The sequence below is a fragment of the Amblyomma maculatum genome, chromosome 4, assembly GCF_055883805.1.
Source record: "Amblyomma maculatum isolate TAMU_Amacu chromosome 4, ASM5588380v1, whole genome shotgun sequence".
In the NCBI taxonomy this organism is placed as follows: domain Eukaryota; kingdom Metazoa; phylum Arthropoda; class Arachnida; order Ixodida; family Ixodidae; genus Amblyomma; species Amblyomma maculatum.
This window is the reverse complement of record NC_139347.1, coordinates 9,816,829-9,843,574: the sequence shown is the minus strand read 5'-3', so window position 1 is coordinate 9,843,574 and position 26,746 is coordinate 9,816,829. Positions and strand designations below refer to the sequence as shown.

The following is a 26,746-nucleotide window of genomic DNA, read 5'->3' as shown; positions in this document are numbered from 1 at the left end:
ATTTACGACAACTGACCTGAGTGCGCTTAAACAGCCATTCGCCAGCAGCTAAGCTCTCCTAGGCTTCCATGTCGAGCGCGTCTAAGTTCACCGGCGTTCTGTAATTCGTTTACAAGAAAGGGAAGGCACAGCATCTATGCAATCACATTTTTTTTCCTTCCTTAATTACAGGATCACACAAGTCATTTAAAATCAGTACATGGTCAAGTGGTTTCCCCAGCAGTTCAAGTTAGGTAGGGAGAAGGGGGAGGGAGGAGGGGGGGGGGGGGGGGCTGCTGAGTGTAGGGGACATAGAGCTAATGTAAGCAGTAATCACCATATCAGGTAGATAACAAGCAGTAGTCCTCTTTGGTCAGTGCAAAAAAAAAAAAAAGAGAAAAAAGAGAAGAGCACTTGCTTTGGTCCGCCTGCGCATTGTTGTCGCCAAAAGCATGGCATTATATCAGATTCTCTGCGTTGAAGAGTTTATTTGCACAGTGCAAATGCTTTTAGTATGCACATGCCAATCTAGACTGGTTGGTTGGTTGGTTTGTGGGGTTTAACGTCCCAAAGCAACTCAGGCTATGAGAGACGCCGTAGTGGAGGACTCCGGAAATTTCGACCACCTGGGGTTCTTTAACGTGCACTGACATCGCACAGCGCACGGACGCCTTGCTTTTCGCCTCCAACGAAAAGCTGCCGCCGAGGCCGGGATTCGATCCCGCGTCCTTGGGAACAGTAGTCGAGCGTCGTAACCACTGCGCCACCCCGGCGGGGTCAATCTAGACTGATCGACACGATCCAATGCAGAACTAGTTTGGATAGTAACTTGCTAGCTGACTTTTATACTTTTATAATGCTGTCTGAGATACTACACTTATGGTCGAATGTGTGTACTATCTAGTTGGCAGCTACTTCTAGCTCTCGAAAGGCCCGCCAAATACATACATATTTAGCGGTGGTTGAGTGCTGTCATCTGCCGGAAATTTTGTGTAGAATCAATTTGGCCTCGAGCATATTTTACGTCCGAATAACCTTAAGTATAAACCTACGAGCTGTCATTTTTTAAGCACAAATTTTTCCTTTGCTCTTATTATTTTTTCTTTGTCCCTCTGAGTGCTTTGGTCTGTGGCTTGCTTTGTCAGGTCGTAGGCCGCCGGCAGCCGGTCAGCCAATCACCATCAGCCACGAACTCTTGTGAGGTTTTAAACCCCGCTGGTCTAAATGCGTGGCTCTTCGTCATTTTCGTCCGCCCATCAAGTCTGAGCCGTACTGTTGTCCTGAAACTTCACCAAAAAATTATTTATTTCGCAAGGTCACCATGGCGCTCGGTAAGATTTTTCCGTATTAACAGACATCGTTTCGTGCTGCAAAGAAAGCTGCCGCTGTGCACTGGAACTGCCATCGTTGTGTCACGACAGCGTGGAGCAGTCGTAATCGCAACGCTTAGTTAATGCAGTTCTTCCTTGCTCAACTGGCTTTGCGGCTGTGTGGGAAAGTTTCCGCGACTACGTGGGCGCGAACACCATTGGAGCGTGCTAACTCTTGTTTCATGCACTTGCAAACAGCAACGTGCAATTGCTCTGCTAGATGACACTCTCGCGGATTGTTTCCAACTGTTTATTACTATGAAACCGCACTTGGTTTCTGAACTTTATTTGTATGACTTATTGCAAATATTTTGACGGCCGTCCTTTTACTGGCCCTCGGCCCCGAACAGCTTTATGTTACTGCCCGTCGCCATATACGGAGATATATGCCCTCTGAAGAAAGCGACATTCATCAACAGTGCATGTATTATTTGTTCTGATTTCCATTTTAGTAAAGTAAGGGGGGGGGGGGGGGGGTTAAGACTGAGCAAATGTGTCTGTAAGGACTACGTCATAGAGTGCCACGTGTAGAAAGTTTCCTGTTGAATTATTACAGCAAGCTAATAAATACGAGACAAGTAATGTGTCGAATAAACGCCGATTGTTGTGTACCTTGCGTTGCAGTACTTCTGTGGCCCTGGAAACGGAGTTATTGTGCCGGGCACACAAGCCTTGAAACTAACTGTCCGATAACATTAGAAGAGGTTTCTTGATAAGCGGGCCACAAAACGACCGATACCGACTTTCAGGCTGAGGCTCGATCTTGTTTCGAGTGCGGCCTTGAGCATTTCTTCAGTTGCGGTTTCGTTTGGCGGCTCGTGCGACTGCTGCTGGAAGGCCTAGATTTCAAACTTTTTTCTCCAAAAAATGTTCAGACAAGAGCCATCGCATCGCCAGAAACCTCCTCGATGGGAATAAGAAAAATAATCTTCACGCAATGTTATTGCGTTTAGGTGTACCACAGTCACTAGCAGCTCTCATTCTAGTTTTATTTAGCATATGTACTATAGACTTTTCCGCGCAGGGCAGACAAGCTGCAAATATGTTGTTGCTTAGAAGCAGTGGCATTGTTTCACCTGCATTACCGGCGCCATAAAACTACATGTAACTAAAATTATCTGCATTACCTAGGTGTTGGTTGGTTGGTGGGTAGATCTTTGAGCCAGTCGTGGCTCGGCGAGGGTGCGGAAGCGAAGTTGGAACAGTTAATTAGCACTTCATCAAGAGCCTGTTGGACCTGGCCACCCTGTGACGCTTTAACGCTAACGATACCGGCCACTGTAGGTTGTGTAAAAGGCAAAAGAAAAAAAATTGCTGCAGAAAGAAAATGCTTTCATGGAGGTTTAATGGGCTGGCATTTCATAGTTTTAAAGCTACATTTTCATGCTTTCAACATACTTGTCCTGGAACTGCTTCAGGTATCAAAGGATGTGGCTCCTGTGCCCAGGGCATCATTTTTTCTTGCTCGTCCTAATTTGAAAGTTTCTTTTTCAGCTTGTGAGAACTGTGGTAGCAGACATCAACTAGCTGCCCAGTGTAGTCTGTTGCAGAAAGTTCAAATGCTATATTTCCAGCATTACCTTGTAGGCCAAAGGTTAATGACTACACATATTACTTGATTTGATTGTGAAATTGGAGATTGTAATGGCATAGTATGTTTCAATTTGAAATGAGGACGATGCAGCAGAAAAATATTGTTAGAGATAGGCCTACTGGCCTAGTGCATGAATCAGCAAAAGCTGATAGCAAAAGCCCAGCGTTCTCTCTTCTTTGTCCGTGTGTTTTTTGTGCGTTGCAAAAGTGTCACACAATTGTGATATAAGTTTAGCCATTAATTCACCTAGTAATTAAGATCATACTGCTGACGCTATAGGTCCCACAGTAGAATGCAGGGCTATAGGAAGTATTCACTGAGGCCATACTACCTGATGGCGCTGGCGGCGTCATGCCTTGTGCACCATGAAAGTGGTCTTGTGTTGGCTCGCACAGTATCAAGTTCGCTATCAGGCCCGCCATATATTGGAAGTGATCCGTAAAGCTTTCTCGCGTTAAATACTTCACACCCACTTTTCGTTGTGGAGGGGTTCGTGCATATGAAGCCCGTGGCAGTATTTTCCTGCTCCGGGACACAACACTGCTCTTCGATGTTGCAGCCTGCGCCGCTCCTCAACGGTAAAAGTTGCTGGCTGCTTAATGCATGCAATATGACTTGCAGTGCAGTTTTTCAAATCTGTCAACTGCTACTGACGCAGGAAACATCTTGGAGAGACTTTATTACTTTACTTTAATAATTGCTCCAATTTAAAAATTGGCATAGTTTAAACGCATATTTCCAGTGGCAGTAGTCTGCAAACTGCCAAACCTTTCACAGGCACTATTCCAGCAGTAAAGCAAAGCATCTTAGCTGCTTAATTTGGGTGACAATGGTCCAGCAAATATTGTCACGCACTCTCGGCATAAACTGCGCACACAGCAAGAACGTTTGGCAAATTTAGTTACAGCAACGTAGCGCTGTTTGAATGCCCATAACCTGAAACCTAAGCTCGCAACAACGGTACCTGCAGCGATTACTTTAGATACACTTGTAACAAGTCACTTGAAAGTCTTCCGAGGTGAAAGTCTGTGCTAGCTCAGAGAATAGACAAGCTGCAATTTACTCACTTCTAAAAACTTGCGCTTTGGCTGTTGACACCCTCCCGCATTGCGGCTCTTGGCCTTGCCTGCTTGCCAAAAAATTAAGATGTTTTCATAAATTTGCGCATTTTAATTTCACCTGTTGCAAAACTTAAGCTACACTTCACAAGGTGGGCACTGGTATTGGTCAATTCAGCTTGAAGCAATGGTCTTGTATGCCGCACACCATGAAGAATTGTCCGCAATCGTACGAGCTGATGCTTTCATGAGGCCGAACTTTCTATCGGGTTTGTTGTTTTTCTTGTTCTATGCAGTCCATGGGCATATCCACTCACTCGCACAGTTTTGCTGTAGTGCACGCAGAAATTCCGACAAAGCGTGAAAGACTCACTCCCAGTATTACAACCAGCAAAATATTGCAGATGGTTGCGGCCATGTACATGGCGAAAGTCGCGCTGACCCTAGTGCCCCTTGTGGATGACGTTAAATGAATACCTCCCATATTGCTAAACCAATCCTATTACTGCCTTTGCTGTAAAATGACGTGTTGGGAAAAAATAGCACAAAGTTAAAGCTCATTGAGAACTGCTGCTTACAGATTTCTCAGAGCATGTGCAGTGCTTCATTTAAGATTGTACATTTACCTGGCTGTATCTCAGTAACATTGCACTGCAAATCGAAAAATTCACCGTACAAACCCAACTTGTGGTTATAAAAAAAAACTTATCTTAATTTGTGTGGAGCTTCTCACAGCATTCAAAGTGTGATTGTCTTATAAACAGTATGTGCTGCCATGACCATTTTGGGCTAACAATGCTGCAGCTTGCTGTAGGACCTCTGCTTCTATGTTTTGCAGCTGAAATCAATGTTTCCCTTTGTAATTGCTTCTTCTAGTGCTTCTCGTCGTGCTGCCGGCCCTCTGCTCTGTGGCCCTGGGCATGTATGGTCCACACACGGAGGTTGTGGATCTTTCTCCGGCAAACTTCAAAAACAGGGTTATCGACAGCGATGAAGTCTGGATTGTGGAGTTCTACGCACCTTGGTGAGGCACAATCCTGTACTTTTTGATGCTTTAACGAGCTTGGTGCAAGAAAGAGATTGCCTTGATGCCTGCACTTGGAATGCACCGCATTCTCTCTTCATTAAAACTGGTATATCAAACACCTGAAGACTGGTTCACACATCCTTTAGGGAAGGTTCTAGGACTGAAGGACTAGTTTTTTGTGCAGCTGCTTGAGTAGCAAGGATGGCTTTTGTTCGCCTGTATACTTACCAGTCCCATCAAAGTTTGTGAAGATGTGATTGCACACAACTGTCAGGTCATGCGATTCACCTAGAGCTTCAACTGGTTTGCAGTGCTCGCTCACTTCAATTTTTCGATCCCAGTGAATTTGCAAGCTCTTCACTGTACTGGAGAAACTACTTGTCTAGCACACAAAATGTATAGGCTGTTTAGGTGGCCAGCTTTGAGCATTCTTGTGTGCTGGAAGGTTGCAAGTGCAAGTGATAAGGCATAATCTGCGTTTGGGCTTATTAAAGAACTCTGTATATTGTTACTGTGCTATGCTCCGATATTGACATGGCAGTTGTTCTGCCTTCAGGGGTGGTGAATGTCAATAGTTTGGGGTTAATTCAGAGCAGCAGACATTCAACAGCTTGTTTATTCACTAGTATAGTGCTATATTGGACCAAAAGCTGTCATTGCGGTTTCTCTGCCTTTCCCTCAACTGACTACTTTTAGGCTTTCAATAAGATATCAGGGGTTCAGTGCCATTTTTAATCTTTATGGAATTGTGCTTTTTCTTTTTTTCTCTTTTTTTTTTTATTATATAAGCTTTGTGAATGCAGGGCCAGTAGTGCTGTTCAGTAATAAGCTTATTTTTAGACTTCTCACCAATTATAATAGCATGAATGATGCTCTGTCTTGATTGCTGATGTTTCATATTAGCCCGTGTTGGACAATGTGTTATGGTAGTTGACCAGTGTGGCTAAATAAATTGTGCAGTAGTCTGCAATAACTTGAAATTACTACACTGAAATAACTACACAGTTCATTTCAGTTCAGTATTCCGTGTGCTGAGAATGAAGTTTTCGTCAACAGTGCATTAAGCTTGAATGACAATTTCATGTCCAGAGCTGCATAGAAGAATGTAATTGTACTTCACTAAACTTTGCTTTATTTTCTACTTTACTTCAGGTGTGGTCACTGCCAGTCTTTTGCTCCAGAATACACCAAGGCGGCCTCTGCACTTAAGGTATATTCCTAGTGTTTGTTTCCTTATTACTTGCGAGACATGAAATGCATCCTATTCCCAGAGATTTCATGAGGCAGAATGTCCCACCAATGCTATAAATTGAGCAGTCAACTGCTGTGCGTTGGCTAAGCAGACATCATCTGGTAATACAATTGAAAGAGCTCTGTCGTTACAAGGAAGGCAGAAAAACAGGTAGCTATTATTGCCACTCTTACGCATGTAAAGACATCTATTTATATGAAAAAGCCTGTGTCATGGCTCAAAGGGGTACTGCTTTTCGAGTACTGGTGAAGTGGCTTTTTCTGTTGTTGTACTTGTCATGTATGCATATCAGGGTAATATTTCAACCCTATTACATCTCGAAAAGAGGAAGTCATCTTTTTGCTTTCTGCAGTAGTAACTTTCTTGCTATATTTTTTAATGAAAGTTTTGTTTTGCATTGCAGACAGATACGAGCAGTAAGCTTTTATCAGACATTATATTTTCATTTTTTCTTAAGCTTTCAAGTTCCATTCTTGATTGAGCTTTTATGGTCCTCACTTGTATTTTCATTTTGCCTGCTTACACTATTAAGTGCTCTAGTGACCAAAACATAATTGAGGCTGTTCCATAATTACAAGGTTTTGGCTATGCCCTTTGTTGCTGTCCACTTTATAGCTGTGGAGTGGTTAGGCTGAACAAGGTGCCATAGCGAAGCTGAGTGATGAGACCTTAATCCATTCTAGGAAGGGTTGTGTCCGGGTGGTGTGCTGCTTCCAGGTTCTCTGGAATGGCGGACTCCCTTTTCAGCCCTAGGGAATGAATACTGGCTCTGACAGCATAACAGGAGCGCGGCCTGTAGCATATCTGGATGAACTGCTTTGTAGAAATCCTGCTGGTGCTGCTTGTAATGTTCGGCGGACAATTCTTGTGCTGTTTAGAGCTAATCAGTTTGATTTTTCAGCCCTAGGGAATGAATACTGGCTCTGACAGCATAACAGGAGCGCGGCCTGTAGCATATCTGGATGAACTGCTTTGTAGAAATCCTGCTGGTGCTGCTTGTAATGTTCGGCGGACAATTCTTGTGCTGTTTAGAGCTAATCAGTTTGATCGCTACTTTAAGCTCCTCTGAAATTAGCCTATTTGAATGTCCCTTCAGTGTGAAGTTAGGCAACCTGGAGTTGAGTGATGTAAAAATTTAGTCAAGTGCTCTATCTTTTCTAGGCTCACCCTCATCTTTTTGCGTCTGCGTGGTATTCTCATTGCTTTCTCCCAGGGCATAGTCAAGGTTGGCGCTGTGGATGCTGACAAGGACAAGTCGCTGGGAGGCCAGTATGGTGTCCGGGGATTCCCCACAGTCAAAATATTTGGTGCCAACAAGCACAGCCCGACTGACTACAGTGGGCCGCGCACAGCTGACGGCGTCGCTTCAGCGGCACTGCAGGAGGCCCGCAAGCTTGTAGACCAGAGACTTGGCAAGCGCACTTCTAGTGGCGGTGGCAGCGGAGGCAAGGTATGCTGTTACCAACTGTTGTCTCAATGTTTCTTTCTCCTTGAGGTAAACTCTTGAAGTTGATAGTGAAAAGGGTTGTGTGATCAGAGTTTGCAAATGAAAGGCAGTCTGGCTTAGGAATAATGTTCAAAATATTTAATGTTTATTTGTGAAGTTGGCTGTGGTGGTGATGACTCCTGTATTTCAACACTTGGCCCTTCCTGATGTATTCACTTTGTCCTCAACATCCCTTTAATAGAGTTCTCATTTCTATTAATGCTGCAGCTGAGTCAGCAGTTTCCTATGCACAGTGCTCTGTGGTCATTTTGTTACAACCTTGTGTGTAATGGTGCGCAGTACAACAACAAGGAATGCTGCTTCAGCAGAACTTGAGCTGCAGTAAACTGTTTTCATTTTGCATTCAGTTCATCATCCAGGGGCAGTTGTCATGCATTCAGCTAGCAAAGATTGCTGCTGGAAGGCATGATTTGTTTGCATGGCGCTTTGCTTAGCTGATGTTGTGAAGTAACCTAAATTTAGTCTCGCCCCTAAGCAGCTAACTGCAGTAAGTGTTCACATGAGTGCTAAAAAATTTGCCAACTGGAGCATGTCTGTAATATCTAACATTTTGTGCTTGTTACAAGCAAAAACGACCATGCACCTTTGAATGGCGACATGCATCGTGTAATATTCTCGAGTATACTGTTGTTTTGGTGGTTATTAGTAACATTGCCTGTAAGTTGCCATGCACATGACATAGTGGGAAAGCACATATTGCTCAAGACACACATCATATTGTAGCACTGTTATTTGTGCCATTTGGAGTTACCACATTTACCTGTATAATGAACCCATTTATTTATTTATTTTTCAAGAAAGGCTAGCATCTGTTTGTTTGGAAGGGTTTGTCATGCAGGAGAAAATGTTGAGGTACTTTCAGTCAAAATTTTGTATCATGTCCGCCTGCCTGAACGTCCATTCATTTGTCAACTATGGTATAAACTGGAATATAGATTTTTTTCTTGAAAAAGCTAGTTACTCTCCCCCCTTCTTATACAGTGGTCAGTAGCAGAATTTGAGGCACAGTCTGGCAACGTGTGGTACGCCTGCTCGCAAATGGACAGCCAAAGCCATATCGACATCCTGCAGTTGGTGGATTTTTTTCTTTTGTTCCTGGCATATTTGTCTTCGCATGTGCCCTTTGATTTGAGTTATTATACTATATAATGCCTCTAGCAATCAATAGCAGCAGGTGGAGGCAGTTTACAGTGGCTTTCTAGAAAAAGTTGGTGTTGCCAAAGCAAACAGCACTATGATTGTTCTTTCAGCGACAGTTTGGCAGGAGTTTCAAAAGAGCATGTGGTGGCGTGAGCAATATCGGCTGTTTGCGTGCAGCCTTTCAAGAAATGCTGCGTAAGCAATATGCTTGATGGAACTAGATGACACACTCTGGGAGCTGGCGAGCGGTAAATAGTCATCTTCCGATGATGCCGCTGAAAGTCTGGAGTTAGACCGTAGCTCCGGTGATGCAGGAACGCATATATATATATATATATCATTTTTTCTTTTTCTTCTTCGTTCCCCTCCCCCCCCCCCCCCCCCCCCCCCACTTCAAGGTTCGGGGTCGACCTATATTCCCACTCAACTTATATATGGTTTGCAGTTAAATCTGGTTATAACGAACTTGTAAAATGTCCGCGATTTTTCGTTAGTTTTCGTTAGTGCAGTTTTCGTGTGAAGACCCAAAGGACCGTGCATAGCGAAAACCAGACTAAGAATTTATTATAAGGGAAACCACCTTGAAAGTGTTTACAGTAAATCAGAATAGTTCGAAGTCATAGAAATTGTGAAAAGTTTTGTGATCGCACTGCGAAAGAGCGCGGTGCGACAACGGCGGCAGCCTCGACCTCCGCCGTGGCTCGTGCGACACGTCTACGAAGGAGGGGTGAAAGGGGGTGAAGGAGGAATCTGCCTGAAAGAGAGCGCGCACGCTCACGTCATCGCCAAGCGAGAAGGCGCCTGCACCATCCTGCGCCACCAAGCATGCTCACGCTCGCCCACCACCGTTGCACTAGGAAACTGACACTCCTTCTACGGCGCGCTACGCTATTCCCGCTACCGATGCGTGGGAGCCTGCGAGCACGGCGTGCGGCCGTACTGAGAGCAACCGCATGGCAGCGATGGACGCATACTGCTCACCCCGAGCGCAGCTCTTTGGTGCCCATTCCTGTGTTTCGTGTTGCCGTTGGCGTCGGGCCTCGTAACCAGCCCTGCCCTCCTCTCAGCCCCCCAGCTCAGCCCCCCTCTTCCTTTGTGGCGGCAACCGCGTGTGTTCACCGATTGCTGCGAGCGCTCTGCCCAGCGACACTTTGTCATCTTTGAGAAATGCATCCGGTACTGGCGAGCGCAGAAAGAAGCTATCTGCCTGCAACGCGTGGAAAGCCTCCTTGCGCGGGTGCTGTGTGGTTCATCCTGAACTTTAAGACAAGGTGGCAGATTTGGTCCGCAAGCATTGTGCCAGATCCCTGCCAGTGACAGCGGAACTCGTCCATATCAAAGCTATTGAGGTCGCCCGTGAATCTAGACTATCCAAGGAGCACTTTGAGGGCTCTATTTACTGGGTTCATTGCTTCATGTGACGCAAAGGATTTGCACTTCGTCAGTGCACATAAATCTGCCAGAAGAGGCCAGAGGCATACGAAGACAAGCTGGTCGAACTCCAGGGCTATGTTATCCATCTCCGGCAGCAGCATGGCTACATGCTGGGACAGATTGGTAACGCTGATGAAACGAACGCCGGTGTGGTTTGACATGCCGTCGTCCACCTGAGTGTGCAAACGCTGCGGGAAGGAAGTCAAGCTTCTTCCGACGGGCAAAGAGCATTTGCACTTCACGGTGATGCTCGCTTGCACTGCAGACGGCAGAGAGCTGCCCCCATGTATACAGGAGGAAAACTCTTCCGAAAGAGGCTTTCCCGCGGGATGTTGGCGTTGGCGTGAATGAAAAGGGCTACATGGACAAGGCCTTCATGTTAGACTTCATCCGTACTGTGTGGAATCGGCAACCCGCCGCACTCCTGCGGGGTTCGAGCATGTTAGTACTGGATGCTTTTCGCAGGCACTTGATCGCAGGTGTAAAGCAGGCGCTCTATGATGGGAAACAGACCTCGCTGTCATTCCGGGGTGCATGGCATCAATGCTCCAGCTGCTGGATGTCGTGCTGAATAAGCCATTTAATGACTGCGTTTGTGAACTTTATAATCAGGGGATGGCTGGCGACAATCTGAAAACTCCAACCGGTCGGCTTCGCAGGCCGCCTCTCGCTACTGTGGCCACATGGGTGTCGCAGGCATGGCGCTCGCTGCTCAACGATATGGTTGTGCGGGCATTCAAGAAATGTTGCATTAGCAACTCGCTGGATGGCACGAAGGACGACATGTTTTGGGACGCAGCCAGCGAGAAGCAGTAGTCTTCGGACAGCTCTGAAGAATAAGGAATGAGCAAGCGTGGAGTCTGGTGGCACGTAAATAAAACGCCAAGTTATGTGCTTATAATTTTTATGTTGAGTTCTTTGCTTCGAGGTGAGGGGGTCTCCGCATTATACGGTAAAGCAGAGATGTGATGAAACCCGGATGGTCTGCTGATGCACTGACTTTCTTCCTTTTAATACTCGTTCTTTTTCCTGGTCTTGGGTTGCAGAGTGATGTGATTGAGCTGGATGACAGCAACTTTGAGGAGCTGGTGCTGAACAGTGACGACTTGTGGCTGGTGGAGTTCTTTGCCCCCTGGTGCGGCCACTGCAAAAACCTGGCCCCCCATTGGGCCAAGGCAGCCACCGAGCTCAAGGGCAAGGTCAAGCTGGGGGCTGTTGATGCCACTGTGCACCAGGGTCTGGCCTCCCAGTATGATGTAAGTCTAATGCAGCTATTGCTGCCGCTCTCCTTTGTTTTGTTTTCTTTACTTCCTGTGCTTAAAGTCATCACACACAAAGGACTGTGGAGTTGGGCTCCCCTTATCACTAGTGATAGGCTTCTGAGAGCTTGTGCTTGTTGCAAAATTGCTGCCCTGTCTGTAGCCAAGTTGTCAGGTTCATATTGTAGCCAAGTTGTCAGGTTCTTCTGAGAGCTTGTGCTTGTTGCAAAATTGCTGCCCTGTCTGTAGCCAAGTTGTCAGGTTCATATTGACTCAGTAAGCTATGATAAGCCTTTTTATTGCAGTAAATATTAATTTGATTGAACTTCAAGGGACCAACACTACCCTTGCTAATAGTTCACTGAAATGAGAGTTCACAAAATTGTTTTCACACACACAAAAAAAAGATACAGAGCAGCATATCACAGGGCATTATTTACTTGCATAATGAACCCACTCTTTTAAAAAAAAAAAAAAACTGCCATCAGTTTGAGGGGAGAGTTTATTATGTGGGAGAAAAAAAAGACTTCTTCTTTTGTGGGACTTCTTCATTCTTCTGTTCATCAACAAACAACCGCCGGCATGCTGTCTGCCGCGACCATGACGCGACCTCAGACAGCATTTTCTGCCATCACGTGTTCTAACGATTTGTTGCAGTGCATGGTGCCCACCATATTTGGGGCGTGGTAAACATACTGAACACCAAGCTAGCGCAACCGGGCGTGCCGAGCAAGCCACTGTCGACAATGCTGTTAGTCTTGTTGGCATCCTGAAAAATTTGCCCCCCCCTCGTAGCTACTAACATCAAAAGATAGTCATGCCTTGATAGATGTACCTGGATTTTATCGTGGCACAGCATGTCTGTGCACTGGCAAGGAGTGCGCTCTGGACCGCGACTACGGTGGCACAAAACAAAATGGAGGGACGCACTAATTGAAGCAGAAGGAGTACTGATGACTAATACTAAGATGGTGAATGTAACCAATGGAAAAAAATATATATTGTGGTCATATCGGTATTGCTGCTTTGAATTGATGCTGCTTTAAGCGCCAGTGATGTTACTCTACTGCCACTGCTGGTAAAATGGTGTAGCCTGAAAACTCGTATGCGCCTAGGGACAGGGCCGGTAATGTTATTACCAATATGGTTAGGATAGGGAAGTATCCAAGGAGTTTTATACTGATCCCTACTGTATCTGAAGTTACCAGCAGTGATAATGAGAACGGCAGTAGCGCAGAGCAATCAAATGTTCTTACAGTAATGAAGTATGAAGTAGGGACAGCAGCATTAGGAGCTATGAAAAGTGGGAAAGCATCTGAGGAGGATCGGGCAACTGCAAATGTGGGAGGAGATATGCTAGAAAAACTGGTCGGCCTGTATACTCAGTGCCTCATGATCTCGATAGTATACCGAAATCATGGAAGAAGGCTAACATTATTTAGTCCATGAAAAAGGGGTCGTCAAGGACTTCGAAAAATTGCAGGCCGATGAGCTTGCTGTCCGTTACGTAGAAGGTATTCACTAATAATTGCTATTTAGTATCAGGGCAACCATACACTGATGAGATGATGAAGAATGATAGCCAATTAAACCAACTCAAAGGGTCAAATAAAGGGGTGGTCATGCTGGTCTTTGCTGCTCAAAGCTGAGAAACGCAAAAGTGGGGTTGACTCTTTAGTGCACTAGTATCGATACACCTTTGAAGTGCCGCTTCCTTGCAGGTGGAGTAGTGGCCCTCCTATTAAATGGGTTTATGCGCTGTAAAAGAAACAGGCGACATTCTTCTGAAAACGCGTAGAATCATCGAATGCTATTAGAACCAGATAAATAGCAAATATTAACTACAGTATAGTGTCCTAGATGTCTTGTTTGTTTCGCCCGTATTGGCGATGCCCAGTTTTGTTTTCAATTATAGGTTAACTGCTCCAGATTTTTAGATTAATAAAAAACTGAGTGACTTAGAGCCGGGGTAATAAAAAACTGAGTGACTTAGAGTCGGGGCAGTACGGTAATCTGGAGCTTTTCAGCGAAAAGAAAATAGGTACACCATAAGTACAATAGGTACACTAGCAGTTGTCTGGAGCCCTTCAGCCTCTTATAGCCAGTATGTAGTTTAAGGACAAACTTCACATATCACATCATACTATGCCATACCATTATTTATTTTCCTTTCTAGATTACCTCATTGTCTATTCTTGTTTTTAAGATTGGCTACTGTGTAGAGGTATCAGTGTTTCTCTTCCTGCTTGTTTTAGACATCACAGAAAATGGGGCTGGCTTCACAAAGTTATAGCAAGCTTGTCCATAATTCAGTTCAGGGAAATTGGCTTGTTATTGGACTGGTAGTCAGTCTATAACCAGGCTGCAACGAGCGAAAGAAGTTCACTGCCATGCTCGTTACTGCCCACTTAACACTAATAGTGGTATATGCGGTACTTCCTTTTTAGTAACTGTCATAAGTCATGCTGCAGCCTCATTCGGCAAGGAGCAACCCTGGCCCGAAACATAATTTGGCCTGTGTTGATGATCCTTGGCTAAGTGCACTGCATTTCTTGTGCAGAACTACAGCTGGATGATGAGACCTTAATCCATTCTAGGAAGGGCTTTTAATGGGTAGCAGGCTGTTCCCGGGTTCTCTGGGCAGCTGGCTTGCCCTTTGGCCCCTGTGAATGATTTCTGGCTCTGACAGCAGTGCACATCTTCTTGCATCTATCGGATTACCTTAATGCCGTAGATTGTGAAGGGCATGTGAATTGAGGAGTGGGATGGAAAAACTTGGTTATCCCGGGCAGCTCAGCATGAAGTAAGAACACAGAGAATGTGAAAGAAATATTTACTGTTTATTCCCACATATAACTCGGCATTTTTTTTTTTCTCAGACTGCCATGTAAAATTGGGGTGGGTGAATAAGCCTATATGTGAAGTTGACCTCTTTGTAATGTCTGTTTTGGCTGAGCCCTAGTGATACGTACCGTGGGCCAGTGCCTGCTGCTGGTAGCAAGCCAGGAGCTCGAGATGTAAAAAAAGAATATTATTCATATACAAATCGGTTCTGCCCCTAAAGGATCAAATTAGTCGTCGACCGATTTTTCGGACTCTGCAGGATTTTGAAAATAATCTGAATAATTCGTCAAAAAAAAATCCATAAACCTCAAAAATCACTTTCCTGCCGAAAATCAGCTCTAAAAATCAGAAACTTCGCTGCTGTCCATGTTTCGTTTATATGGCGATGATAGGGAGCGAGTTATAGCATAGCACAATCCGCTACTTTGATCTGCGACCGCATGCCACCCGTGCACACTTGTTGGTGTCGATGTGGCAGGCATGTGCACCACCGGGCAGCATGCAACATGCTCAACGCGCTCATTGCATGCGCATTGTTGCTCCGCTGAAATGGACTCTGCTAAGCTATTACGACTGTAACGCTTCAGTTAGATATATCAGCCAGTCATGCTTTCATCATGCCCATGCCCTTTACAACTGTGGCGCAACTGCAGGTCATGCTCATGCCACGCGGAGCAATAACATTCAGTTTCCTTGGTTAATGAGAAGGCCATGATTCACGTGAAAAGAGGATTTAATTACTTGTTCCGCATTAAGACAGTTAATGCTTCCTGTACTTCGGGCACAGTTAGCGAGAATTACCAGCTGCGGGCACAGCGTAGCGCAAGAGATTGGCGCCGGAGACAAGCGATGGAGGTCGTGATGCTGTGGCGCTATGTGTTCTTTGTCTTCCTTACACAGTGGAAAAAAGCAAGCCGTACGATGTGGCAAAAATGCCACATTGAGTCAGTGTATCTGGGTCTCTTTGTATTCAGGTGAAGGGCTACCCGACCATCAAGTTCTTCCCTGCCGGCAAGAAGGATCGCCACTCAGCCGAAGAGTACAATGGTGGCCGCACGGCCGACGACATTATCCAGTGGGCCAGTGACAAGGCAGCTGAGAGTGCTCCAGCACCAGAGCTGTTACAGGTGAGTCATGAGTCAGCCTACAAGATAAGATCCATAGAGTGTTACATCTGTGTCGGTCCAACCTGCCTTTTTGGCAAGATATGGCGCCCTCTGGGGAGTGGTTGAAAATTCGTCTGCTACTAGTTGGAAACGTCCTTGGGAGATGCAGCAACCTGTGAAGTGGCAATATGTGTACTTGACAGCTACCGCCTTCTGTCGCAAATGCCTGTCCTGAATATGAACTGCGCATGGCCTCCAAGATCGGCTCTGGCTGCGCCGATCACGGAGGCCAAGCACTGTACATGCGCAGCTGGGCTTTTCAACCAGAAGAGAGGCGGGCATACACAGTGCGGCCTTGTGAAAAAGGTGGATTGGAAGAATTTGTATCTGGTCGGTTGCACGGGAATGGTAATCCGTTTGGGGAATTTTGGGTCTAAAATTTAGGCAGTGTTTCCTCTTCCTCGTTTTTTCCTGTTGCCTTGTTATGTTGAAATTGGAGTTCACCAAAACCTTCGGCGTTAATTTCCCAGCTGCTTGCTGGGAGCAGAGGCAACGTCCATCTGCTGTCAATGCCACTTCAAAGTACTGGCAAGGGTCATGCATCGGGGCATGCTAATGTTGGCTTGCTTGTTAGTTGTGACTTTGTGAACTGACATGCCTTCTGCAGAGTTCTGATCTTGCTGTTTGAGCTATGTTTTGAGCTGGTTCACAGGAGCAGCGCAAACAGTAAAGCTCACAGTGTGCAGGCTGCCCACATGCCCTTGCCATTCTCGGGGCAAGCAAATATGCACATACTGTGTTATATCCTGGCCAGTAGATTGCATTTTTGGAGACCCTCGCTGATGTTTTCCATGTAGCCAGCCCACTCTAAATTAATCGCAGCTTTGATAACGTGAGGCGGTTTATTATTTTTATTCATATATGCTACAGACAGACAGCGAACAATACACCCCCCACCGGACGGAGAGAATAGAAAGTCTCCTACTACTACTTTAAAGAAGAATGTGGGGGTGTGATCTAGGAACCAGTTCTTCTAGTTGGAAAAACAAGCCTTGGGGGGAAGCTGAACTAATGATTTCTACAAATGGTCCTTTTCTACGGCAATGGAGATATTAGGGGGTGCGGCAACCGGCACGCAGAGCCTAGAGTGCTTACCCTTTTCGACTGCTTTTTTAAAGCACCTGCTGTTACATTTCTTTACTCTGAATAGACTGAAATGGGAAGTTTTTCGTCAAGAATGGGCGCTAGGCATGAACATACTTAAAAACGGTGTTTTTCGGCTTTAAGCGATTCCATAATTTACTTACCAATGGATGTTTATCGGTGGTTTTCGTTTTAAACTTGAGAATAAACTGCCTACTTGTAAGGCAGTTTTAGGGTCCAAAATTTTTGCCCCAGGAACCGCTACCTCACCAAGTGCGACAGTGACACAGCACTGAGAAAACGCCTCAATGGGCTACTTGTGTTGTTTTATGTGTGTCTCTTGTTTTCAGTTGTCCAACTCAGCCACGCCTCTTATAATCAGGTTCTTGTATTGTATCTGTATGCTTGTTCTGCGCTAGTGGCAAATAGCAACTCTGCCTCCAGAAGAAAGTTTCGCACAGTTCTACGTTTTGTTTTATATTTCGAATCATTTTTTTTCAAGTCAATGAAGGCTGCAACATGAGCGCTTGATCTATATTTGAAGTTGACCCTATATGCGGCAGTACTAGGCAGTAGTTTAATGCCCCTATTCACAAATGCATCTCGACTTAACGCTCCACCTCTGCTCCAGGGCCGATTCGGATTCGTGAAAAGATCTCGAGAAGCCCTCCTCCACTCGGCATATTGGAACAAGATTAAGGGGGGACACTGGTCTTAAAACTGTTTTCCTTATTTACCTATCAAAATTGATGCAACTGGGTGTGTTTGTGCAGGTTTCTGTGCAGATTCCCAAACTGCAATTATTTCCTTTGTGATCCAATTATTTCATGAGATAATTACACCAATTAGTCTAATTCTTACAAGAACAATTACAAAATGACCACTGTAGAAAAACTTCAGATGAACACATTGCTAGACACTAGAAAAAATGAGGAACACAATGTTGTTAGCAGTTTTTTGATTTAGCAATTATTTCTTGTTTTATTGTATAACAAAGTTCAAAAGTCAAAATGTAGCACTATAATAGTCACAAAAAAAATAGCCATTTTAAAAATTTTGAACAATAAATTAAAAACCTACTTGCAACATTGTGTGCTCCACGTATTTGGCTTCATGCTGAAAAAAAAAAATTACTTGATCTGCAATAGGTGCAGAGATATTAAGGCCGCAAAATGCAAATGGTCGACAATGCATGTTTTGAGAAAAGAGCAAAAAAGAAACTGGATTATTTAACGGACATTCACTGGTGCAATGCACATTTACAATTTAAAATGGCTAGAAACCTCCAGGAATGTAGTCTCTTTGCTTTCCAATGTCCAAGTGTCTCCTCTTTCATTTCGATTTGCAGTTGCAGCACATTCAGTTGTCACTTCTTCGGCTGCGTGAGTCGCATGCAAACAGCGACTTCTTTTTTTTTTTTTTTTTTTTTGTACATCATTTTGCCACGTCCTCGCATCAAGACCGCGGTGAGGAACATTTATTGTGGAAAATAAATGTAATTTAGAGCTGTTTGCTGCTTCCCAGTGCTCTGCATTGCACAGGAAGCAAGTGCATTCACGCGGCGAGCTTTACGAAGACATGTCCCGCAGTTTACGCATTGGAGAGCAGGTTTGACGGCAATTTCTTATCCACTTTCACTTTTCTAAATGTGAATATCGCCTCCGTATGTTTTACACTTCGCCAATCTTGGCAAACTGTTTAGATCTGACGATAGTGAACTGCGCCTCGCCAAGCGGACCGTCTACCGCGCTGCCGTCGTCGTCACGAAAACAATCCGACTATACCGCTTCATTGCTGGAGTTGGTGCGAGTTCAAGCTTTTTCTGTTTTGAGCTTATCTTTCTGCTCATCTGCGGCCTGCGATATCACTGTCACGGCGTGTGCGACTGCTGGCAGTAGCAGTCTCCTGTGCTGGGGAACACGCTAGGCCTACTTCAGGCTCGTACACACGATCGTTCGGCGCACTACTTCGGTTGGCCTAAGCGCGCACAGCCGGGGCAGGGCATCACTTGAGATGATTAACGAACTATTTTTTTCACTTTTTTTCGCAAATTCTTGCAGTGAATGCACCTCGCGGTTCGGAACCAAGTGCAACAGGTGTCATGTCTCCACCGTCTGCCTGCAGCTCGGGTGCGCCGAGCAGACGCCGTCAGCCAGCTCCACTAATGTGGTGACGCCTTATTGTCACGTGCACCCCGAAAGCCAATGGGATTGCAAATGCCACGTTTTCTTTTTTCCTATTTTTTATACGACCGATGGGCGAATGTAAACAGCAGAGGCGGCAATTTGAAGACGAAAGGCGGTTCTTTCGAATTAGACCAAGATGGCTACGGTGCCGTGAACAAAATGGGAGCTACGCCTCGCGGGAAATGGTTGTTTGGGGGGCTGTTTTTGGCCCAAATTCAGGAGACTTTGATTATATAAATTGGCATTGTGACTAAAATACCGATCCTAGAAGTGAAAAACTTAGTAGATAGGTAGATAAAGAGCTACTAATTTTGCAAATCACATTTTCTAAAAAGTGATTTTTTCGCGATTTTTGGTCCGAAAGACCCGTGGTCCCCCCTTAAAGTGAAAATTTGGCCTCAAAACTGCACGCTGCTGCGCGCACCAGAATAATTTTCTCATGTGGAGTCTTCTGAACAACATTCATCAGCAACCTTGTCGTTCTAGCCCTGTAAAACATGTTGTGTGGTCTGCACAAAAATGCGGCTGTGAAAAAGGACTGGAAACACACAACTGCTGCACTGCTGGTGACATACTGTTCACGTAAAACATGTAGGCATTAAGAAATGCTGTGAAAATTGCGTTTATTCAGGTTTGTTGTGACATCTCTGTTATGCTCACCCACTGCCCTCTGAGGGCTTAGGGGCAAGCGGTGAAAATAAGGGTGCTGTCTCGTAGCAAGTTGCAATGCATACATACAAACCACCGAATTTCACTCTCCAAAAGCAAACACCACTTGCGATTTCCTGACAAGCTGGGAGCCGTAATTGTAAATGTATTTGAAAAGCCATCTTGCCGTTTGCAAATATTCCTCTGTAGAATAAGCAAAGCGCCCCCTCGCCAGTGCTGCGCTTCTGAAGATGTACCTTGAGGCGATGGGCAAACCATTGATGCACAGTGTGCAGCGCAGATGTCCACTTGGCTCAACTGCACCTCCTGTGCCCCTCATCTTTGTCCCGCTGTTCTTCACAAATTTGCCGCTGTCTGCGGAACCCACCGCGCAGAGCAAGTTCGCCATTAGCTGTCAAATGCACACTGCGACTCGGCACTCGGTAGGCTCTGAAATGTTCAGATATCCAGTGATGACTTGAAATGTGCCTGTGCCACAGAAGCGCAATGCAATGATAACTGCAGTACTGGTGTCTGTGACTGATCACGGGTATCCATCCTTGGCGTGAGTGGCAGGGATGTCAGGAGATTAGCCACTTCCGCACCCATAAGACTGTAACGTGCCCCAAGCTCTTGGTCGTGTTGCTCAGCCGGTGTTTTAAAAAAGGATTCTGTGCATCCGCATTGCATCCACTTCCGCGAGAAGCTCGATATACTGGTGAACAAAGTCCACACAGCAAGCGAACGATGCAATGTCGGCGATCTTCACTAGTGGAGTTGTGGTTGAGGAGTGCCCAAAGTAGCACACTTGCCACCACAAGTTTCTAGAAAAAACTTGTGTTTTCTCATTGAGTCGAGGACTGATTCGAGTGGAGGTTGCTTTGTGAATCGAAAAACTGGCCTCGAGGACCGCTTCGAGTAAGAAGCTCGAGTGAAGGTGTGTTTGTGAATGCGATGCTTTTTCAGGACCATGACAAATGCAGGTGATTCTGAGAGATCTTGGAGGAAATTAAGCGAAACGTATACGGCTCGTTATATTAAAAAGGTGCTGCCGTCGCCGTAACAAGAATTGAGAAAATACGCACTTGATTTGATACCAAAACTGGGACTCCAAACATTTATTGTGCAGCCTTGTGTCATACTATTCCGCTTCCCATTTAGCATACATCTGGTACTCAAGTTGAAGACTAGTTAGCAGCAGTGATTCGAACCCATGACATATACAGTCGACGACCGATTTTTCGGACTCTCAACGGACCACGAAAATGTCCGAAAAATTAGGCAGTCCGAAAAAACAAATGTGCACCAAAAAAGCTAAATTTATTGCCTGTTATTCACTTTAAGGCCGGAAAAAGTCATGAATGCTTTTCTACACCATGCTCCGCTTCCGTGCTAACAGGTCCGCCTGAATTTCACTTGCATCAGCTCAGCTTGCGTCGGCAGCGCTGCTGCAGGTGTCATCGTCGTCGTCACTCTGACTCCACAAGCACTTAGCGAATAATTCCTGCATCTACGAGCTCAGCGCACAGTTTCAACTGCTGGTCCACGTCTGTGAACTCTGAAAACGAGATGGCTGAAAACGAGATGGCTGATGAAATTTCGACACCAGCAGTGTGAAGGTCGAGAATGAACTGCTCACTGCCTTACAGCTGCTCGATGACGTTGTCCTCGTCCAAGGCAGCCGACTCGTCATTCAGCGAAAATCCCACGTGGCGGAAGCAATTGCGCAGCGTTGGGGGTGCTACAGACTTCCACGCATTGGTGAGGGTACCAAGAGCTCCAAGCAGATCGACAGAGTAGGTTTTCCCACTGCCGAGGCACACCACAACCACCAACCACTGAATCAAAACACAGACTCCATTGAGTGCCTTCTCTCTGGCGCATTGCAGAAAAAAAAAAATCCTTATAAAATTCGGAAACAACTTCTTGAAGAACTGAAGTCGATTCAATTAAATGCGAGCTACAGTAGCGACAGAATGTAGTAGTTCTCGCATCGACCATGGCTAGGCCCACTCGCTACGCTTGGCAACGCACGTGAAACGCACGTAAAACACACAGAGGAACAGGCAGTCGAAGCGATCACGCTAAAAGAAAAAAAACACTCCTGCAGCGAGCAGCGACGGCAGCGATGTTGTCTTGGAAACGGAAGCTGCTGGGCAAATAATATAGCCTCGATCCAGCGTGTTTAGCTGAGGAGCGGAACGCAAGGCCTGCACTGGTTTCGAGGCTATCAAAGAAAAAAAATAAACAAGATGGCGGCGACACCGCTCAAAATGTGTGGCAGTTGGCTGGCTGACGCTTGGAATGCCCGAAAAATAGAATAGCCCTCCTTAGAGTGTCCGAAATTTTGAGCAGCGTAATACATTGACTTTATAAGGTATGTCCTGGGGCTGGGAAAAAGTCCGAATAATCAAGCATGTCCGAAAAATTGGGTGTCCGAAAAATCTGTCGTCGACTGTATACCAAGACTAGTGTAGATGTCTTATCTTTCGCCAAAGCCAGCTTAAAAGGTGGAGTTAAAGGTGGGATTGTGTCTACTGTTAAAGAAAAGCTTGAGTGCTTCACAAATTTTTTCATATATGCAAACTTTAACCAACTCTCTGGCATAACATATTGTTACGGGCGAAGGAGGAAGAAGAGGGCAGCGGCGCGGGCTGGAGCGCGTGCCGCACCAGATCGTGCTTGCATCTCCCACGTGTTTGTTTTCAACCAGCAGGAGATGATTTTCGCCACTCCACAGAGGGGGCCACATCTTGTCATAAAGGCAGAATACCTAGGAACAAATCTGTCATGTGGTGGAGTCCATTTTGACGCTGTGCTGTTCTCATAACATTGCTAAATAGATAGTTCATTCGTTTTCATCTCTGTCTTCCTCTGCTCATAGCACAACTTCCAGTTTTTGCATTTTCAAAGTTTTTGTGGTTTATGGCTGGCATGTTTGGTAGTAATGAGTTGAAGAGCATAATCTGTTTTGTCGTCAAAATTGAAAATCTGCTGTAGGAGCTGTTCGCTGAGCGTTAAGGGCTCAAACTTCACTTGACGTTGCTGAAAGCTGGATGGGCAACCTCAGGTGCCTGAACTTTTCCTGCTGAAACCATAGCATAGGTTGCTAACACGCTAGTAAATACAGTTGAATCCCGCCACAACGAATACCGCCACAACGAAATTTCCGCGACAACGAATAATTTTTTATTCCCCGCGAGTATCCTATAAGAATTAATGGCCTAAATTTCTCTGCACAACGAACCATTTTTGCAGAGCGTTTCCGCTTCAACGAAATTTTCGCGTTCAAAATCGAAACCGAAACTAGTTTTATTGGCGAGAAGTCCAAGTCAAATCCAAAGCCACATTAAGCATGAAATCACGTGATTGCAGTTCCGCCATTTTGGCTTTGTGTCGTGGTCGCGTTGTTCACTCGCTGCCTTTCTCTTCGACAACGACGAGTTTTCATCCGCAGGACACGATGGCAACGCAAGTGAAAAAACGCAAAACTCTTTCCCTTGAGCAAAAAGCTCAAATAATCGCCCAAGCAGAAAGCGGAAGGAAGAAAGCGGCAATTGCTGAAGACTTCGGAATTCCTGCAAGTTCGCTGTCAACGATTCTAGGCAATAAGGACAGCGTGAGAATGGCACTTGCTTCAGGCACATCCTCGAAGCACAAAAAGGTGACGCGGCCCCTCCATGAAGAGTTGGACAAAGCAGTGCATGCGTGGTTTGTGGAAGCACGAGCCAGCAACGTCCCCCTGTCCGGAAGCATCGTCCAGCAGAAAGCCTTGAACTATGCATGCCTACTTGGCATTGATGATTTTAAAGCCAGCATTGGCTGGCTAAACCGTTTCAAGGCCCGCCATAACATCGTTGGAAAAGTGTTGTGCGGCGAGTCAATGTCAGCAGACGTGGACGGAGCAGCTGCTTGGAAGGCGAGTAACATGGCCGGAATTTTAAGCAACTTCGCGCCTGCAGACATTTACAACGCCGACGAGACCGGGCTATTCTACGAGATGTTGCCGGCTAGGACGCTCGACTTCAAGGGGCAGCGCTGTCACGGCGGCAAACACAGCAAAAAACGCATCACAGTGCTGCTTTGCACAAACATGGATGGCTCGGACAAGCGTCCGCCGTTAGTCATAGGCAAAAGTGCCAAGCCGCGCTGTTTTAAGGGAACTCGTAGCCTACCTGTGCAGTACAAGGCGAACAACAAGTCATGGATGACCCGCGCTATTTTCACCGAGTGGATGATGGCATTCGACCGCGACATGAAGCGGCAGGGCCGTAAAGTTTGCTTGCTTTTGGACAATTGTTCAGCGCATCACTCCGACGAAGTCAAGCTCACTAACACGGAGCTGAGGTTTTTCCCTCCCAATTGCACGTCTGTCTTACAGCCTCTCGATCAGGGCGTGATTCTTAGCCTGAAGCGCGCTTACCGCGGGAGGTTAATTCAGCGGCTGCTTTTTAACACTGAAACCGGCCGAGACACGAAGGTGGACTTGTACGTGGCACTGCAGATTATGTCTGCTGCCTGGAGCACACTGGGGCGCTCAGTAATTGTGAACTGTTTCAGGCACGCCGGATTTGCCGAAGGTCGACCCGTACACTCTGCTGGCCTAACACCAGGCGTTACAGACGACGACGAAGAGGCGTCACCGGCTCCGGGGATCGCGGCCGCCTGGAAAACGCTGGGAGAAATAGGAACCGTGCCGCCTAATCTCGAGCTCGACGAATAAATACATCGGCGCTGACGCTTGTGTTGTTGTTCACGAAGATGTGAGTGATGAGCAGATCATAAAAGCTGCCCGGAATGATAAGGACTCTTGCGATGAAGAAGACGACGACGTACAGGAAGCGCCGGCTGCGGCAACCGCCGTACAGGTGATGGACGCTTTTGATGTCATCAGGAATTTCGTTGCTGTCCGAGACGACGATGTTGCAATGGGTTTGCTGACCGAGTGCGAAAGTCGCGTGACGGCGTTGCTCGCCGTGAAGCGTAAGCAAACCAAGCTTACAGATTTTTGGCATTAAACGCCTTTGCTGCTGCTTGGGCAATTCTTTCTGCGCTTTACGTCAAATTTTTGCGATAACGAAGTTCCGCGAGAACGAATTTTTTTTCGTGCACCGTGAATTTCGTTATAGCGGGATTCAACTGTAGAAATAAAATGGCAGATACGCAGAGTGAAGACTCACAACTGCTCAAGACCGAGCTAAAGTTGAAAGTATCCTTTCATAGGCTCCTAATTAAATTTCCAGAGTCCTTGCTTCTGCTGTCATCAAAAAAAAAAATAAAATCTGTGGTAGAAGCAGTGGATTCATGCGAAAGCTGCCGAATTCATAGCGCGTCATGTTAAGAGCTCGACGCCATTTTTGTTGGCATTTGAGACCCCTCCAAGCGCTCAGTCTCTTGCCATAAGCACTCTATCTTTGCATCCATCCCAGATCATTTTTTTGCTCCCATCAAAATCTTCATTACTGCCTTGTTCGCACTCTCCAGCTCATGTACTGCAATACCAAACTTGAATTTGGCTTCATAGCTTCCTCAACTAACAGGAGGTGTCATGTTGATTAAAAACGTGCAACATACATGAAGCCACACGGCAGGGCCAACGAAACGCTGAAATCGCAAGTTTTGAGAGCTTGGCTAGACTGCATGTTGCAGCTGCCACGTGCAGTCTGGCCATGGCAAGACTGTGGTTCTACCCATAAAGCAGAAGTTTGCACATAACGTTTTTTTGTCCCTCTTTCACACCTAACTTTTCTTTTTAAACACAGTTACTCACATGGCAAATGGTGATTTCTGGTGGCATGTCATATTTGACTATGTGTTGCATTGCTGTACATGATGCACCAACGAAAAATTCAGGCAAAGAAATGTGACTTAATGTACTGGAATATAGGCTACTTCCATGGGTCTTCCAGTTTTACTTGCTCATTTGGAAGCCGAGTTTTCAGTAGTTGCAGCAGCTGAAGGTAGTTCTTTGCAATTTGACATTCTCCTTTTCCCATTCTCATTGTGCAGGTGACCAAGGAGTCTGTGCTGAAGGATGTGTGTGAGGACAGCCAGCTGTGTGTTATCAGTGTCTTGCCACACATCTACGACTGCCAGTCGGAGTGCCGCCAGGGCTACCTTGATGTCCTCAAGCGCCTTGGTGAGAAATACAAGCGCAACCGCTGGGGATGGCTCTGGTCCGAAGCTATGGCACAGCCCAAGCTGGAGGAGGCCCTGGAAATCGGCGGCTTTGGCTACCCTGCACTGGCAGTGCTTAATAGCCGCAAAATGAAATACTCACTCCTCCGCGGTTCCTTCAGCTACGACGGCATCAATGAATTTCTTCGGGAGGTGGCTGTTGGGCGTGGATCGAGCGTGCCTGTGAAGGGTGCCAAACTTCCCGAGGTGGTCAGCGTTGAGCCTTGGGATGGCAAGGATGCAAAGGTAAGGTCAACAGCTCTTCTTGCTTGCTTAGAATTGCATCATGTGGAGGTTTGCATTTCCCTGCTTGGCTCAAGATTTTGTTTTCCAGAATTGTTGCACATCAAGTTCCTGAATGATTGTTTTTTTCCTCTTTTGTATATCTCTGCCCAAGTGCAGAGTGGCAACTGGAACACTTGGCTTCCTTCCATCATTTTTTGCTGTGAAGTAATCCTTAAATGAAACAAGCTGAGCAAAAGTGACTTGCTGCTGTGGTGTATTCAGCCTATTGCAGAACAGCAATGCAGCTTGAAAAGGTCTCTAGAGAGGACAGGTTACTTTTGTTCAGCGCTGGGCTGTAGCAGGCGTTTCGTGTAGCATGTAGTATTCTTTGTTTTGCTTGTTGTGATAGTTATGAATCGGAAATAAAGTGCTTGTGATATTTATTTCAGATGGACGAGCCAGAAGACATTGACCTTAGTGATGTTGAGTTGGAGCCTGAAGACAAGGGCAAGGAGCGCATTGAGCTCTAGAAAAGACTGCACAAAAAAATGCCGGCATTGTTTTGCAGGTGTTCGTCATTTTCTTTTACTTGTGAACTTGTGAACCATGAGGGAAAGGTTGGGGTACATATTGGTGCGCCATCTTCCAGAACCTATGTACATACTGGTCATTATGTAAATTATTCTCTCCTCTTTTGGGACTGCTCTTTAGAACTTTGTTGTAATGCTGGACATGCCGAAGCCAATAAACCACGGGCATTCTTTTGCACGTGTCAGTTTGTTTTTGCTTCCTTTTCA

General features: G+C 45.9%; 1 protein-coding gene across 1 annotated transcript; it reads left to right on the top strand.

The window, feature by feature from the left end:
• The first annotated feature begins 1,146 nt into the window (after positions 1-1,146).
• On the top strand, positions 1,147-26,717 carry CaBP1 (Protein disulfide-isomerase A6 homolog CaBP1). The gene is made up of 8 exons (XM_084600720.1): positions 1,147-1,310; positions 4,878-5,025; positions 6,181-6,238; positions 7,494-7,730; positions 11,408-11,617; positions 15,439-15,591; positions 25,557-25,970; positions 26,399-26,717. Exons 1-8 carry the CDS (start codon positions 1,301-1,303, stop codon positions 26,477-26,479), a joined length of 1,311 nt encoding a protein of 436 aa, XP_084456846.1. The 5' UTR covers positions 1,147-1,300; the 3' UTR covers positions 26,480-26,717.
• Positions 26,718-26,746: the final 29 nt, after the last annotated feature.